Consider the following 18,627-nt stretch of genomic DNA (forward strand, 5'->3'; position numbering starts at 1 on the left):
AAGAGAAAAGAACAATTATGGATGATGTCTTGGTTTTGAACTTAAGTGACAGGGTAATTTACTAATGCCCACAGAGCTGGTTTGGAGCCAAATTATGTAGAGGTGACAATCAGTTAATTCCTAACTAGGGTATGTTAACATTTCACATATCTGTTAGGCATCCAAAAGAAGTTGAAGAAGTTGTCAGATATAAACATTGAATATCAGCATTATTTACTTGATCTTTGAAGGTATAGGATATGCAGGGCAAGTTGAGTTGTATTTAGAAAAGGGACATTTCTTTGCCATCTTTTACTCTGATATTTGCATTATTTTTGCTCTCATTCCTGGGATAGGTCATGTATGCATACCTATTCCAAAGGGTTATTATTATTTTTTTTTGCTTCTGAGAAACATATTAATTAGCAATAATTCATACTGAACACATTAGGTACAAACCTTATATTTGTTTGACCCTCTACAATGAGCCCCTTATTTATTATATTCTTCTTTAACTTGAGTCAAAAACTTCTACATTCTCATAGCCTTCTGTTTCCCTTTGCAGCACTTGCTACAATTTTGGTGGCTGAGTACAAGACCAATAAAAAAAAAATCCTTCCTTATATATAGACTTCTAGATAGCTTTATATAGCTTGCTCCTTCTTCCTGGCTTCATTTTGCTTTTTTACACTAGCATATAGCTTATTAATTCAGCAAGAATATACAGGTAATAAATTCTCATAGTTGTGCTTATCTGAAAGTACTTGTATGTCTGAAAATATTTTGTCTTCACTTTTGAATCACAGTTTACAGGACATTTGAAAATTTGCCTAGCATATGAAGATGTTATTTCATTGTCTTCCAGTATCTGTTATTGATGAAAAGTCTTCTGTCAACTTTGTCGCCCTGTAGGTATTCTGCTTTTGATCCTTAGTAGCTTTTATGACACCTTCCTCACCACTGATGTTCTGAGTTTCATTCAGACTTTGCTAGGTGTGACTTTTTATTTATTCCATTCTAGTTGAGCTTTATTCAACTTGAGGACTTCTGTAAACTGAGATTTAATCAATTTTCTTAAATGGCAGTCATTTATATAAAATACTGTCTCTTCCCCCGGCTTTCTACTTTTTCAATCCGGAACTCTTTTCATGCATATATATGAGTTTTTTATTCCATTCTCTACATATTCCAGTATTTTCAGCAAAGCAAAATTATCCTCAATCTCCTTCAATGAACATATTCATTACTCTTCTATGATGAATCCACTATTTAAAAAGCTGTTTGAGTTATTATTTTAATAATTGTATTTTAATCTCAAGATGTTTTATTTTTCAAACCTTCCTTTTCACCATTCAAAATGGCCTATTTTTATTGTACGAATTCCACTACATCCTTTTAAAAATCTTTTTGAACATTAAAAAAACCCAATTACTTAAAAAAAATTTAAACACTTATTTTAAAGTCCTTTGCTGATTGTTCTCTTATCTCTGATTTCCTCAGATGTGCATTCTCATTTTATTTTTTGGCATCTGTTAACATCATCCATAAAATGAATTTTTTCATATCCATTGTAATTTTAGTCTGTGAGCTTATTTTGCTTAGGAGTTCCTGGATTGTGGTGGTACTTTCTTTGTGTAATTTTTTGGCTGCATTTTCTTGAGCTCTGGGAGATTAATTTTCAAATGCTACAATTATACTTAATAAAAATTACATGTAATTTACTATTGAGAAATTTTCAAAGCCTTCAGTTTTTTTCCGTGTCTCTTTCTCTACTTGTACGTAGATGAAAAGAATTTAGAAAGAGAACTCTTGACATGTTTTTGGGGAACTATGCCTTCATTGGTAGAATCACCATCTTTGTATGAAACTTCCTGCAAATGCTTTGTGACTCTGGTTACAACTACGTGTTGAAGGATGAGGGACTCTAATTTGTAATCTATACTGAACAAAATATATCTATCCTTGTTAATAACATAAATCTATGGTACATGCCAAGCTGAATCCTCTTAACAGTCTATAAAGACATAAAATTTAAAAATAATGTCTCTTTTCCAATGTTATATACAGAAAGAAGAAAAAATTTTGATTAATTGAGCTCCTATAATACAACAGGTGTTTTATAAATATTACTATATTTTGTTATCACAAAAGTCCATATTCCCCATTGTACAGATGATGGAAATCAGGCTGAAGATATTTATTTACCCATGAGCATACAGCTAGAAAACAGAGTGGGATTCATATTCTGGACTGTTCATCCCAGGGACTGCTCTTTTTACTAGACCACACAGGTGTTATAAAACATCCTACAGAACAGTTCCTTATGTTCAGTTTACAATCATTGCTTAGTCTTCACTGATCACCCAGGTCTGCAAGTCAATAGTAAGTATAATTAGAACTGTCTTCTATTCCTAACTAGGGCAGGGCCTTCAACTTGCTGAATACTTGGAGAAAAATTTACCTGCTTCATCCCAATCTGTTTTCCCTTTTTTGGGGTCTCTAGGATTGTCCTGAGGGCCATCATTTGGAGATACTCTATTCTGCTTTCGTCTGCATTCTTGTCTGGTCCAGGGCTGCCTCATGGTTCCCTCAAAGTTCCAGACCTTGTCTGAGCTTTATTACTGCCATATATAGCTCTGACATAGACATAGTCCCTGAAGTGCACACATTTAAAACTGCTTAGTCCATTTTTAAGACTTTATCTCTAAAATACAGAAAATTAATTTCTCATTTTATTTTATTTATTTTAAAGATTTTATTTATTTATTTGACAGACAGAAATCACAAGTAGGCAGAGAGGCAGGCGGGGCGGGGGTTGGCAGGCTCCCTGCTGAGCAGAGAGCCCGATGCGGGGCTCGATCCAAGGACCCTGAGATCATGACCTGAGCCGAAGGCAGAGGCTTTAACCCACTGAGCCACCCAGGAGCCCTAATTTCTCATTTTAAACACAACTCTCAAATGTTAAGCACTTTCAAGTACTCCTTGCAATCTGGAATTGTTACTCCTAAGATATGAAAGGCTAACTGAAAATCAATAAGTAGAAATGAAGTCTAGAACTTAACATCTAGAGAAGACGAGAAAGGGACACTTGGAAGAATGAAAGATGAGACAAACAGAGAAGGGGAACGAGGGGGAGGTAAAGAATACTGAAGTTATGATGACCTGTGCTGTATCAGAGCCACTGTGGGATTATTCCAAATATAACTTTTGGTTAAGTGATTCACTTGTGGCTGGCTAATCTCTAACGGCCTCACTGTATGATAATTGGGAAAGATGACTCTAACTACATTGGTGGACATGTGAAATCAGTTTTTCAATATATATTAGTAACCAGTAGAATAAAGATACATCTTGTATCTATCTATCTATCTATCTATCTGTCATTTTTTAGGCCTAATAAAAATTCAAAGCCAAATATAATTGTAATATTAAATTGATTGTTCTTCATACATACTGTTACTACTTCTGTTATCATGGATACCCAGAGTTCATATAAAAATATATGCCAAGGGCGCCTGGGTGTCTCAGTCCTTTAAGCGTCTTTGTTTGGCTCAGGTCATGATTTCAGGGTCCTGGGATCAAGCCCCCATTGGACTCCATGCTCAGTGGGATGTCTGCTTCTCCCTCTCCCTCTGCCCATCCCTCTGCCCATGCTCACACACATGCTTTCTCTCTTTCTTAGACAGATGATAGATAGATAGATAGATAGATAGATAGATAAAATCTTTTAAAAATATATATATTGCCCACTCCAGGAACCTTCTGAAGTTTTGTACTCACCTTCTGAAATTTGGTTCTCTGTATTTAGTTATAAAATCAAGAAGAAACCGTTTATGGGGAAAACACATCTAAACATTTTACTACGACTTTAAAAATTTTATGCTGGTTTACATGTCCTAGGTTTATTTTACCAATCATCATTATGTTTTACAAATATGCATTGAGAGCCCTTTATGTATAAGGATGTAATGACATTTTAAGTGGGTGGTTTGTGGAGATTTTTGATCCTGTGTCCATTTAACTATAAAATGTTAATAACTTACCTTACCCAGGTTGTAAAAAAATCTAATCCTGCATATAGGCTGTGTCAAGATATGGGGAAAATTGGAATGGAGAAATTAGTTAGTAGTCAGATAAATCAAAGCAAGGGACTTCTCCTTGAATGATCTATTAAATTCAGTGAAAATATTTTACTTGAATTTTCTTTATGGTTGCCTTAATCTTTGAATTCATTTTGTATCCACAGGCACAGTCTTTCTCTTAGTGTAAGCTGCAGTGATTTATGACTATGTTCATAACATCTAATAGAAAGGATAATAGGCTGAAATGTGCAATCAGCTGGAATAGGACTTCAAATGTAATATAGTCTCAATATATTATATTACTTCTTCCAACTTCTCAGAATATTCAGCTGTTATTAAATCTTAGGGTCATGAATTTCATCAAAAACAGTGTATTCATGGATTTTTCTAATGTTTTGTAAAAAGAAGTAACAATAATGTGTTGTATATTTTCTCTTGGTTAATAAGCAGCATAACAAAATTATATGCCTATAAAATAAAGCTATGGTATCTAAGGCATACTTTAAAGTACCCCATATTAAATGGAATCAACAATATCACATAAGAAATTCCACAAAGTCCCATCTGAAGGTTGAAACAAATGAAACTGTCATTTACATAGATCAAAAATGATTATCTGTTGGTTTCATATAATTCAACATAACATATTAAGAAATCCTTATTTCCCAGCCTTAACATATTTGTTTTGTGAGAAACACTATTTTTGCATAATTACATAGCAGTAACCATTCCTCTTCACTTTATGATATCTCAGAATAGGAACAAAAAATGTATTTGTTAGAAAAAATCCTATGGTTTATACCCTATTACAAATAAAGAGCTAGGAAGAACAAATTTATGATTATGGATTGCCTTTTTAAGGAGAAAATCACCAAATATCCATCCAGTTGTTTGAAAGAACAGTTGTTCCTTTTCCCTTCAGCTTGTAATATTTAATTGGTCACAATATTTGATATTTTTCAATCTGCTATCAGTCATAAACCATCTTACTAGGCATCCACTTCTAAAAAGCCTTTTAACCCATTAAGTAGCCAAGCCAGATACGAGGACTAAACTACTATTGTAAGTCAATAAGATAAGGTTCTTATGCAAGGAGATATAAGAAGATGTCTCACAAAAGATTTATTATTTACCATGTATACATTTAAAAAGTAAAATTAGCATGGGATGGTCTCAGGAAAGCAATATGTATTTTTGGATTTGACACTGAAATAATGTAAATGTATGATCAATTGACAAATTCACATTGCCAATGTTATGAAAAAAATGATATGGCAAAACAAATTAAGATGCAGTTTTCATTTCTGATAAAGGGCCTGTTCCCTATGTGCTGTTAATTTACTGTGCTTTTAATCTGAAAAACTAAGCACTAGTATTGCAAAAGCCCAAAGTGAGGGGAAACTGCTCACTTTCAGAATGCATATTAGAAGTATGAAATTGCACCCAAATTTTGTTTTATTTTTTTGTTTTTGTTTTTGGGGTTTTTGTTTTGTTTTGTTTTGTTTTTCCATTTGTTAGTAGGCCTCTCTTATTAGGTAGTAGTTGCAAACACATACATGGGTTTGCCAATAACAACTCACAATTTGTGCAAAGTTGAGTCTTCGAAACTGAGCAAATTTGCTCTCAATTTCCCGCCAGCGCTTGCTGAGCTGAATCTGAGTTGGCTCCACTGCCATTGCGGCCCCATCCTCAGACAAGCCCTCAGCTTGCCTACGCACTGCGTTCAGCTCCTCTTTCTTCTTCTGCAATTCACGATCAATTTCCTATTGAGCAAAATCAATACAGGGCCCAGGGCAGTTAGCTAACCACATCAACCAACCCGCAAGCAGCACATACTTCTCTCAGAAATTTCAAAGGCTGTTGTCATTTTATTGTCATGTTCCATAATTTACAAATATGGAAGCCATCACGGTCATCTTCACCAAGAATCGAAATGCTATTTTCAGTTATCTTTCAAATGCTCAGTTTTAGATATTCTAATTAAGAAAATATTTAAATTCATCTAACATTTTTCTTCTCAATTCCTCTGGTGTTTCGGGGGCTGACCCAAATTGGACTCACTACTCATTATTTCTTAGGGACCATCCACAGAGAATATAATTTGGAGGACAAGTGGTTATTTATTTTCATTTTAAAGTTTTGAGGAACTCAACAGAGAATGAAGCAAAATAAAAAGTGTAAAATAATAACAGAAAAAACATCTCTGGACAATATGCAAATCAATCTATAGAGATTTGACACTGATGTGTGAAGATGCTCTGATGAAATGAATGTGCTAACATGAGAAAGAAGTCGTCCATATACCGATAAGTCATTTGTTCATCTGGAACAAAGATACACAAAATCAGTTACAATTTTACCAGGAAACATATGACATTTCTTTTTTTTTTTTAATTTCTTTTCAGCGTAACAGTATTCATTGTTTTTGCACCACACCCAGTGCTCCATGCAATACGTGCCCTCCTTAATACCCACCACCTGGCTCCCCCAAGTCCCCACCCCCCACCCCTTCAAAACCCTCAGGTTGTTTAACTCATTTTACACTGTCTAAAAATAAAATATTTTATTCATCCCACATTATGTCAATTTAAAAAACACTTAATACAATAAATTTACCAAAATAAAACACAATATAAAGAAATACAGCAAATCAGAGAGAACACTAAAAGAGGCAACAGCAACATCAACAATTTTAAATACGATCCACACATGTTAAGGTAAAGAAATTTAACTGTAGCAATAAAATCTAGTAGTGACATTCTAAAACAACATTACCTTTATTTTTCTTTCATCTCTGGGTTCAGGTAGGCTGGATAATTTTTTTTCAATGTCATCCAAGCATTTCAGGAGATCATCAGCCTGCCTCTTGTACTGATACCACTGGTGAGAAATTTCTAGAGCCTTTTTTCTTCTTTGAGACCTCAAATCCTGTTCATGGTGCAGATATTATTAAAATATCAATATATATATATATTTATTTATATATATATATAGTACACTTCTGGCTGTAGTTATTCACAAATAATGAACCCCTCATCTTCTTGTACCGCTTCACTTAAATTCACATTTAAGTGCTAAGTATACAAACAGATGATGAAATTAAGTATTTTTGTGGCAGGACCTATTCACACAAAGCTAAGGAAACTGAACAACTCACTTAAAGTATTTTCTCCTGGCATGTTCAAATTTGTTCAGGAATCTTGTCATATTTAATTGACTAAATGAGTCAACTAAATTATTGTGTAGTCTACGTGAAATAGTTTAGTATACAAATATACCTATATTAACCAAAGACTTGCACAAATTTTATGAGTTTGTACTTGACTTTTAAAATAGATACAAATTCTAAAATTTGTATCTTCAGCCCTGGGTTCATCAAAAAATTTTAAGTTTACATAACCAAGCAACTACATTCATGGTTTTAGCCATCCCTGTAAAATTTTCATAGGCCATGAATATTTTGTGAATAGAAACATATGATTATCTTAGTTATCATATGAATTGTTTTGAGACATATACATAGAAGTGTGAAAGATATATATCTGTGAATGTACATGAAAATGACAACTATTATAAAAATGCTCTTTCTTTTCAGGCTTCCAGTGCCAATTTTTTCTTATTATATCAAATTGTGTTCCAAATGCAAAATGATGAATTAGTTTAAAAAGAAAAGGGAAGTGCATGGTTTCCAATCGACGTGATCAGATAAATAAGGGCAACTGCTTAATAAATCAACAAAGGGGGGAAATTAATCATCTTGCTCCTTACAAGCACACCCAATGTCTTCCCTGATCAATAGAATTTGTTGTAATGCCGTTTTATGATAACACAAGGGAACGTAAGAGCTCAGAATACAGCTTTCACTTCTTCAGAACAGTAGTAATTAGGGTTTCATGTACAGATTTAACTGGAGCAAAAGAAAAGAATGAGTATCAAAGAACTGCTGAAATAGTCATTGCTCTGGAAAAGTTCTGACCTTCTTTGAAATAGTCCATAAGGACTAGAACTGGAGCCACTTGGCAGTGTAACTAACATAAGTAATATGTTACTGAATTTGGGGGTGTAGATTAGTTTGGCAAGTGGAGTAGATTTTCATAATCACTTTTAACACTTATTTGCAAGACTGATCTAAATTTCATTCTCCATTTTGTTCAAAATCAAGGATGTAAAATTTACTGCAGTTTACATTTTTAGTTGAATTTCTAAACCTCCTGTGGAGGTAATAAATGCCTGGGATGAGCCAGATGGAATGCTGCTTTTTTCAAAGGTACCAGGGTAAAGCCACGTGAATGAGCACTGAGCCATGTATTATTCATGACGCAAGTCACATCTTTGCCAAGAGAAAGGGCTTGTGGTAATAAAATCTCAAACCCCTTTCATTCCCTAAGCACAAGGTGATGCATAATGTGTAAAGATATTTAGAGACATTATATAGATTTCTTTAGAGAGATGCCAGATAACCATTAAACACTGCTGTTCAGTAGGACACATATCATCATATGGCCACTATAGATGCTTCAGAAAGCCTGGTCACAGTTGGAAGTGTGTGAATTACACAGCTTTCTGATTTTCTCAGCGCATTATGGCTTGCTCTTGCACTCCCTCAAGGAAGAGGCCTTTTCTATTTACTGTATTTATCAGCAGTTACCGTCAGAACACCTACTGGCCAATTAGACTTTTCTTGTGGATTCCTTGCAGGCACATTATTGTGTAATTACATTCTCAGCAGTGTTTATTTGGTTGTCTGACTATATGGGGAAAGGTTTTATACTCTTATTTGCATATAGAAAGAAGACTTCAACCACCTACTACGTGGATCTACCCACATAACTACATAGCTCTACAAGAGTGATTTACAATGAAAAGCTTGGCAATTAACAGTATTAGAAAATCAGCCATGCATGCCAATAGGGAATATTGAAAAGCACATTAAAAAATACAAGTTATTTCACAAAACTCTACATAAGTCCAGTGTCATGTCAAGAAATTCCTAAATATTTTTATAGTAAAACCAACACTACTCTGTCCTTCCTGCACACATCCAGATGAGTCACATGGGTGTTTGAGGCTATCCACTACTGCTGGTTAATACGAGACTACCAGTTCTTTTTCAAGGACATTATTTTTGAGAATTTCTGTATAAATGAATTTAGACTCTGTAGATGATTAGTTAGTTGCAAAGAGTGACTCTCTTAAAGGTAAAATGAAGTTAATTGAAAAAAAATTAAGTAGAATCTCAGGTCTTATTAAACAAATACTACATTACCAAAAAACTGGACCTACTTTACATAAATTCAAACAAACATAGGCAGCAGAAAACCCACAAAAATATGAATTGGTTATTCTGGCAGTTAAGCAGGTCTTTCAAGATAAACATAAAAATAATATAAAAATAAACTACATTAGAAAATTAAATGTATAAACACTATGAATAATGTACTGTAATATTTCCCAAACACTACCTAGAAAAATTTGTCTCAGGCAAAAAACATATTTTCTTTTAAGCAACACTTCTTTCAAAATCAAAGACCACTCAAAAATGTTAAATAAAGCACATACACTGAACAGGAAAAAAATATATTTTCTGGTGACTAAGATTCTTAAGCAGATTTTATTTATGCACAATATAGTTTACCCTATATATGAAAAAAAAACCACAGGCAAGGTATATTATAATTTTAGCTCTAATACCTTGAGAGCATTATGTTTTGTCTGTAACAGCTGTTGTTTTATCTTTATTTCCTCTCGCTTTCTCTCATCTGTGATTCTTTGTTGTAAGTTGTCTCCTCTTTGCAACAATTCTTTTACAGTACCCTCATTGTCTTCACTCTGATTAAAAACAACAAGTACAGTCTTCATTTTGGTTTTTAAAAAGCTGTACATCGTTAACAAGAGATAATAAAACATGTTACTTAAACACACACAAAAATCCAATTTAAGACTTGCCAGGAAAGTTATTCTAAGATACTGTGCTCATAGTTTTGCTTTTGTGTGGTTTACTTGAGCTTTGAAAAGACAGATCTAGGAAGGATGCCAACCAGCTCAAAAGGGTACACTTGGTAGGGGGCATATGTAGGAAGATTGGATTGTAAGGTAGTTCATCATTTCACACAAGGCACCAATTGGTGTGAAGCATTCTTCTAGCTTTGATTTTTGGTAGGTTTCCAGAAATTAAAGTTTGGAAAACTGAACTAAACGTGTCATCTATAATGTCAACCAGCCCATGCAGAAATATGGATGTGGACAAGTGTCAGATGGCTACGATTCATAACGTTTTAACACACTCACTCTTAAGTGAACATATTTTAAATGTACACTTATTTCAAGTCATCTACTTTAAATAATCTCTATGTCCAAATTAGGACAAATATTAGGGCATTAGTAAAAAATGATGTACTCAATGGCTACTGAGTATTGCAAGTAATTAAAAAAATACACCATACATGCATGTTGTTTTAAACAAATGCAATCCAGTAAGTATTAAAATATAGATCAAGAAAATTCCTTGAAAAATTTTTTCACTGTGCATTTAGTTTTTAAACTCCAAGAATAATATTTTCATTCACTTTGAAAGAAAACTATTTGAATAAATGCCCATCTAATATGGTAGCATATGTGACCATGTGGTTTTTCACTTCAAGCTTCCTATCTTTCTTTCAACTTAGTGTATGAAAACTTTCTTTTGAGGAGGCTCACCTTGCAATGGTACTCAAGGTACTCTGATGACTTAAGAATAACAAATATGAAAAGTCACATGTATCTGTATTTACGTATAATCATCCATAGTACTCAGATGCTACCTATCTAAATCGGCAGTCCATATTTAAACTGCTACACGCAACTGAAGAAGTATTTATTTTTTCAGAGGAATGACATTTTATCTGAGATTTGTCAATTATTAGTGTAATAAAATAATATAACACAGACATATGTTTATAATCTATGAAAGACCTTACTTATTTTAAAAAGTCTTTCCCTTTTAGTCTTTCCTCTGCTGGGGCTGAGGACAAAAGAAATAAACAACATCAGCAAAACCCATGTCATTTCTTCCCTCCAAGCAGGTAAGGGTTAGCCATAGGGCAGAGTTGGTGAACAGCCCAAGAGGTAAAAAGTACTCTTTCTCACTTCAGTGCCCTCTGGTTTCTTCTTTGACATGAAGGAGAGGTAGTTTTACCTCAGCATCTTGGAAAGCCTCTTCTTGGCTTTCTTTCACTGAGCTGAGTTGGCAAGGCGACCAAACCCCATACACGGGGAGTACTGACTGATTCAAGCAGCTCTAGAAGTCAGAACTGTTACCAATGCGAACTAAGATTGGTGGAAAATAGTTTTCCTATTGTTTCACATGTCAACTATCTAAAATTCATATATTGCCTTTTAATGCCGTTTTAAACCATTGTCTGAGAAGTTCCTAACATTGATACATGTCTGGGAAATCTCAAGCATGATATATGTAGAGGTTAAGAAGGCCATATTGGTGATGGCTGTGGAAGAGGGAAAAGGAATTTGTGATCAGGATGTGGAAGGAGAAAAACGTCAGTGAAAAGAGGTGTGATGCACAAATATTCAAGCCAGAGAGAAATGTAACAGACATTTTGAAATTAATCAGGGTCAAAGGAGAATGTTATGAGTTTGGGAACAACCCACATGGTTATATTTCTTTACTCCCATGAAATAAGCAGCATGGACTTATACACATTTTAGACATCTACTGTACTATTTAATCAACTTTTTGTGAAAACCACTTTGTGGTAAACTTTAATAAGTAATTTTTGTATTGTGTCTAATACCCCTCCTCTGAAATAAACATTCTACTACCAAAATCATGACTGACACAAACATCATCCATCCTTGATGGCTGAGTTTCTTGCTAAATTTCTAGTTTATTTTCTAATTTAACTCTTTCCCCCTCATTACATTTTGTCCTCTGAATTTGAAAATAGCACAGGTCAAAGAAAAACTGTGGAACTACTTACTGGAATCTGCAAGGGCTCCCATGTGACCATACCATAGTAATTTGGCATCCATAATGAATGTTCAACCAGAACACTTTGCATTTGTAATAAATTATTAGAATCATGAAATGTGCAAGGTATGCAACGAGAACTTAGTTGGAGACTTGAGTTATCTAATTTCTTTCCAAATATTTATTCATTTCCATTCCTAGTTCATTCACACTTTTATCACAACCAATTTACCATATCTTTATTGAAGTCTTCCTCTTTCAGATTCACCCCCTGCTGAATTTCAGCCTCCAGTGGTTCAAGCAATTTTTGTATATCTGAGTTAAACTGCTCCAATTCCTTCAAAGGAATGGAGGCCTACAAAAAAAGATAGTGCTAATTTAAATCAAAATTACTTTTTATTAGAAACATAAACCCAAAAAATTACATTTGTTCAACCTCCTGTTGCTAAAATAATGGCATGCATTATGTTCCCATATTATATTTTATGAAAGCTTTGAAATACAACTGGGAAAGTACCTGAGGATGCAAATAAAGACAAACATTTAACATCATCAGAGCTGAGCATACATACAAGATAATGCAATTCATCAATTCTCTTTTTTCAACAAAAGTTCATTTCCATATATTTGAGCTAATTGTTAATATTCTAAAGTTGAATTTGATCTTATTTAAAATATTCTGATATAAGTACCATTTGTGTAAATGTGTCTTATCAGAAATTGCCTCATTCATCAAGTAACAGTAACCTCATGTAGAAAAGCAGAAATGTCTCCTTACCCTCAGAAAAACTACATGGCAATCTGCTCCAATATTTTAAATGACATTTTCAACATGGAAAATTTGATAGGCATGCTCTCATAAGATAAACAATGCCATGAGCTTGCCTTAGGACTACTTCCTTTGATAGCACAAAAAAATTCAAATGAATGAACCCAGAATATTTCACATAAAAATCTGAATATTTATTTTCCAACTTCATAAGCATCACAGTTTCTTTGATTTTGAAATTTGTAATGACCATAGTCTCAAAAAATTTTAAAACCCCTTTTTTCTAAAGAAACCACTTGAAGAGGAGTGATGATTAAAAATACACTGGAAATCAAGTATATATATTCAAAGGAATAGGCAAGATTTAATTATCAAAGTTCAAACAGTTAATAAAATAGATGTGCTATTGATCTTTACTCTGTATCCAATTTCTTTGCATTAAAAGACTAAAAAATATTTTATATGTGATAGCTTCTGAAAACTCAGAGATGACATATAGAAATCATATTTTCTTACAGAGCTAAACATTTGCCCATTTGTAAAACCAATTCAGGAATGACCCCCGGGTGTCTTATACCAGGACAACAGCATGCATCAGGACTGGTCCCCACCTATTGTTCCCCATCACATTCCCAGTCATAATCTTACTCTTTCTTTATTAACTGGCATCTCCTAGAGGACAATAAAGATAGGTGTTCAAGGAAAAACGAAATATCTACTCATGAAGAAGTGAAGAATCATATGCTATTCACAAGAACATGATTCACGCACACAACATAAATAGACACTTATCTGTTAGGTACTTTTACACACACAGGAAGGATTTATGGATTCTTTTTAAAAAGTGACTTATTTTCAGTATTATTTTTAAATCCTAATGAACGTTTGCAATTTGAAATGTCATAGTCGGTTCTTGAACCAGTACAGAATGGGAGTATTATAAATATGCTTATGGGATGTTTCTACTGCCATATTATAAACATACCTCTATACTTTTAAAACATATTTCTGAGAAGTATTATAAAAGCAAAAAGATGAACTTTTCAAATCATAACTAAACAATATGAATTTGATACTATTTTATGTTATTGAATTGTTCACATTTGCTAAAATTTAATTAGAGCAACTGCATTGTTCTACATAATTATGTGAAAATACAATGATAGGTACTTTAAAAATAACTTTTATTGAGGGTTTGGGTGTCAAAATAACAAGGGTCCATTTGCAGGCAGATTTATCTATTTTACTTGTATGCATGCTCCCTCTCTAGCTCACCCTATCTCCCCATAATCAAATATAGGGAGTAGTTTCAAAGGCTGAGAACTTGGGCCTCTGTGCATCTTTCTCAATACTCCTTGTCTGATGCATTGTATTATCTTTCCAAATTTAACTCTAACTTTCACAGTATCTCCCAGATACTCATCTTTAGCTGAATTTTTGAATTCAACTTAAGACTCTCCAATAGCCACCCGATTCTCACTTAGAGTTTCAACATGTCTAGAAATGAGCTCATTATCTTCCTCCCCAAGCTGCTTGGCACACCAGCTTCCGCAGTTTTGTAAATAGAAGACCATTCATCCAGGCTTAAAATGTGAGTCCTATCATTTTCAACACTTCACTCTAATATCTAATCAAGTCAAATCATTGTGAATTCATTCACCGTGATCTACTTGCTTTCTATTCCCAGAGATACAACCTTTGTAGTCCTTACACAGGAGTTAAGGCAATAAACTCCTTACGGGGTTATAATCTCCTTCTCACATGACCAGTTCCATCCTGTGCACAATGATCAGGTCAATATATTCCAAAATATGGCTTTCATTAAGGTATTTCTCTATTCAAGAAGTATAAGTAGAATGAAGTCTAAATTCTAACATGATAGTTAAGGCTTTCCCTAATATTGCCCCAAGGGCCTTTCTAGCCTTATTTAAGTGCTCTTAATATCAACCTTTCTTACAGACCTATTGGTGAACTCTGGGTACTTCCCTGCTTTTTGGCCCTTAGAATGTTTTATTGTTGTTGTTGTTATTGTTGTTTGTTTTTTTTTAATCTTCTGGTGAAGAGCCCAAGCTCCTGCATGAGAATGTCAAGACTGAATCTGGGCTCCACCATTTAGTAGCTGGGGGATCTTGGACAAGTTATGTGTCCTTGAGCTCCAGTTTCTTTATTTGTAACATGAAAATAAGAAAGATCTCTACCTCACAGGGCTGTTATGAGGATCAAGTGTAGTTAGAACGTTGTCTGAGACACAATAAATGCTCAGTAAATATAGGTTATCATTTTCTCCCTAAATCCTGTGTATCCATATGACATATGATAAATGCTCGATAAGTATTGACTCAAAATCGTACCCATCTATTGACTCCATTAAAAGATCTTCTTTTGAAAACATAGGGCTTATGAAGGATAAAATAAATGCTTGTTGACTGAGTATTTCTATTTACCAAGGTAACTGACAAAATCATTAAATTCCAAAGGTGAGCATGGAGAAACTGAGACTTAGTTTGGTAACACTGTATCATTCTGAACAACAAAACTTGTTGATTAATTAATCTATATTATTGCAGAGGGTAGTTTCAAAGAGAATGCCAGTGTTTTATATTTTTTCTCTGTGCAGTATTTGCATCAGGAATTATTTGGAGACACAAAAAGCATGCACAAAGACATGCAATGAGAAGGATGAGTTCCATGAACACCCCATGATGATAAGGAATTTGTCGATCTTGTTCAACCTAGAGTCATTCTTGGTACATAGTAGGCTCTCACAAATGAATACTGCCCAACAAACTAAGTAAATGAATGACCAATCATGGGGTAGTAGAACAAACAATTCAAGGAGTTCTTGAATGGTCTAGAATTTTAAATAACCCAATTTTTGTTGTATAAAATCAAAAAGACCTGATTAGCCAAATGCTAGTAATAATGATACCATAAAGTACAAAAACAATATAAGCAGATACAAATAGCTTTTAGGAAATACTACTACAAAATGAATTAGTAATCAATCAAACAAGATAATGCAAACTTAGATTTTATTAGTAGTATATGTAGGGTCTGGATTTCCTGATCAAAGATTGCCCTGCATTTATTAAAAATGCCATTATACAGATTAGGGATTTGAATTATTCTGTGTGGTTCCAAAGTAAATTACTTGAATCAATGGGTAGAAATTAGCTGGATCCTGAATTTTAGTTTAATACAGGAACAATTTATTAGTGCCATAAATGTTTTTTTTCTTTTTAAAAGCACTAATTTTAAAGTAGTAAGTTACCCATTGCTGAAAATATACAAGCAGAGGCAGAATAATGGGTATGTTAGACACTTTTCACATGAATACTTCCCTAAAATTTTATCGACTTATAGTAAATTCTCTCCTCTAAATTCAAAGGGTTTTTGTTCATCTATAGCAATGCAGCTAAATAGAAATATAATGCAAGTCATATAGGTACTCTGAAGTGTTCCAGATGCCATACTAAAAAGTAAAAAGAAATGGATGAAATTAATTATAATAATAGATTTTATTTACCTAATTTCCCAAAATGTCATGTAAGCCTATAATTGACATAAAATTAACAAGATAATTTATATTTACTTTCTCCTATTAAGACTTCAAAAACCACTATGTATTTTATGCTTCCAACAATTCTTAATTCGGAGTAGCCACATTTTAAATGTTCAGTAGCCATATGTGGTTTATGGTTACCTTTTCACACAGTACAGATGAGTAGCAATTATTGTAACTATTACTTTGTAAAGAACAAATAGCTCATTACTAGTTTGCAATCTATCACAAGAGTAATGTCTTACTAATGAGAGTCAAGATGCTAATGTTTTAGTTAATAAATTTTAGTGGATTTAGACAATTCTTATAATGTCCATCTCATTCACTTGCATTCAGATATGTTCTCTGAGAGGAATTTTCCAGAAGCCTTCTGTGGATAGAAAAACTTATGGGAATGGGTTCCACATGTTCTATCAGGAGTCTCTATTTCTCATTTAATGTGTACAGTACCCTACACTGTACTTCAGTATCTCTTACATATTTGAATATAATGTTATTTCACCTTCATCAGTTTATGCTTTGTCTCACCAGTAGATTTTTTTAATCCCTGAAGTTCAGAACATATCTTATGTACTCTGTTTTCCATAGCAATTATAACTCCTTTTTTTTCTATAGAAAAGATACTTACTATACCAATTACTAGTTTTAGAACATCCAATATATTAATCAAATTAACCAGTAACCAGTTTTGTAACCAAAATAACCATAAGTACTCAACCCAATTATTTTGGCTATACTATTGGCCAGATCAGACCAGCCATTTGACATCTGTGTGATTAATACTCATTGTTCAAATACAAGGATTTGGGAAAATATAAATGCTTCCTTAAGAGTTCACTGGTCATAACATTCTTAATGAAGGTAATCCTCTGACCAATTATTTTTATATATCATTTTTTGGTCTTTGTTGTCTTTGTAATTTAGAATTATTATATAAAAGCTTATCAGAGAAATGCACAATAAGCAACCTTCCATAACAGCTCACTTGTGAGTCACCAAAGTTTAAAACATATGAAGTATATAATGCCTTTTTAAATTCAGAATTATGATAAATTATTTAAAGAAATTGAAAGCAATGTGGATATCATCTTAATTATTAAGGAAATTTCTTCTATTGAATTCAAAGAAAATATATGACTACAAAAGAATTAGAATCGCAATTAAATCACACAATGTTAGACATGCACACAAGATAGGTTTTAGAATACACAGAAAATAATCAAACAAAGATTATAATATTGTAGGGAAGAGTATAAACCAGGCATGAGTTTTGCACAATTTAATTTTTTACTTACCTTTTCATCTTAACGGCTTTAACATGACTGTGTAGTCATACAAAATACAAATAAAGTAAAACATAGGAAAGTTTAATAAACAGATAAACGGACACAAAAGAAAGAAGAGACAGAGAAACTGAGAAAGACAACACTTTGTTTTCCTTGATTTTTAATGTTTCAGATTGCTTAACAGCTATTAATTGTGCTTTGCTGTATGATTTAGGATTAATGAAATTTAAGGCTTTGTTAAAGTCTTAGCATTAAAGGTGATTTATATAACAAGTTAACAAACAATAACAGACTGAAAAAGGCAAAATCAATTACAAATTGATTCACTGTAAATTGGAAGCATTGAAATTACTCAAATACACTTTATAATTTTTAAATTGTAACCTTACTTTTAGTTAAATATTACTTCTAACGTGCACAGATACGCTAACAAAATAATGACTGTGTTTACAAAGACAGCAAAGTCAACATTTGTTAATACGGACTATGTAATCTTAATAAATGTGATAAATGGTCAGTACATTCAAATTACACTAATATCTAAATTGCAAATAAATAATCTGAGTGCTACAGATCAGTTTAAAAATGCTTCAAATCAATCAGTCTTCTCTTTCCACTCTGCAGTTTTGAAAATTTATTTATCATTACAATACTGGTTTTAAAAAAATAATTCATAGAATCCAAAAGGAATAAAGTTTCAAGGACGAGTAACATCCTGTAATACAGAAAAGACATACTACTGATATGTTATGAAGAGCTATTTCAAATCCAAATATCTGGACAGGGAAGAAAACTTACAAAGAAAAATACTCATATTAAAAAGACCTAACTAGAATGAAGATAATCACATAGTTTATAGATTCATTCACTCACTTATTTTAAATTCATAAGAGCAAACTCCAAACAAAATAAGAAATTATATTAAAGAAATAAAGCAAATTGACTCAGAAGAGTGACATTCTATTGGTTGGATTCTTTTACTAATT

General features: G+C 33.1%; 1 protein-coding gene across 4 annotated transcripts in view; it reads right to left on the bottom strand.

The window, feature by feature from the left end:
• The window catches only part of DMD (dystrophin), a 2,197,254-nt gene that overhangs the window by 1,188,097 nt on the left and 990,530 nt on the right, over nucleotides 1-18,627 (bottom strand). For all 4 annotated transcript variants that reach the window (XM_032883124.1, XM_032883125.1, XM_032883122.1 and 1 more), the window contains exons 38-41: nucleotides 12,257-12,379; nucleotides 9,753-9,890; nucleotides 6,837-6,989; nucleotides 5,642-5,824 (exon numbers count right to left, since the gene is read on the bottom strand). In XM_032883124.1, coding sequence (XP_032739015.1) covers nucleotides 5,642-5,824; nucleotides 6,837-6,989; nucleotides 9,753-9,890; nucleotides 12,257-12,379 — 597 coding nt within the window. The remainder of the gene's footprint in view (nucleotides 1-5,641; nucleotides 5,825-6,836; nucleotides 6,990-9,752; nucleotides 9,891-12,256; nucleotides 12,380-18,627) is intronic.

The sequence above is a fragment of the Lontra canadensis genome, unplaced genomic scaffold, assembly GCF_010015895.1.
Source record: "Lontra canadensis isolate GAN:19392208 unplaced genomic scaffold, GSC_riverotter_1.0 scaffold86, whole genome shotgun sequence".
Classification (NCBI taxonomy): Eukaryota; Metazoa; Chordata; class Mammalia; order Carnivora; family Mustelidae; genus Lontra; species Lontra canadensis.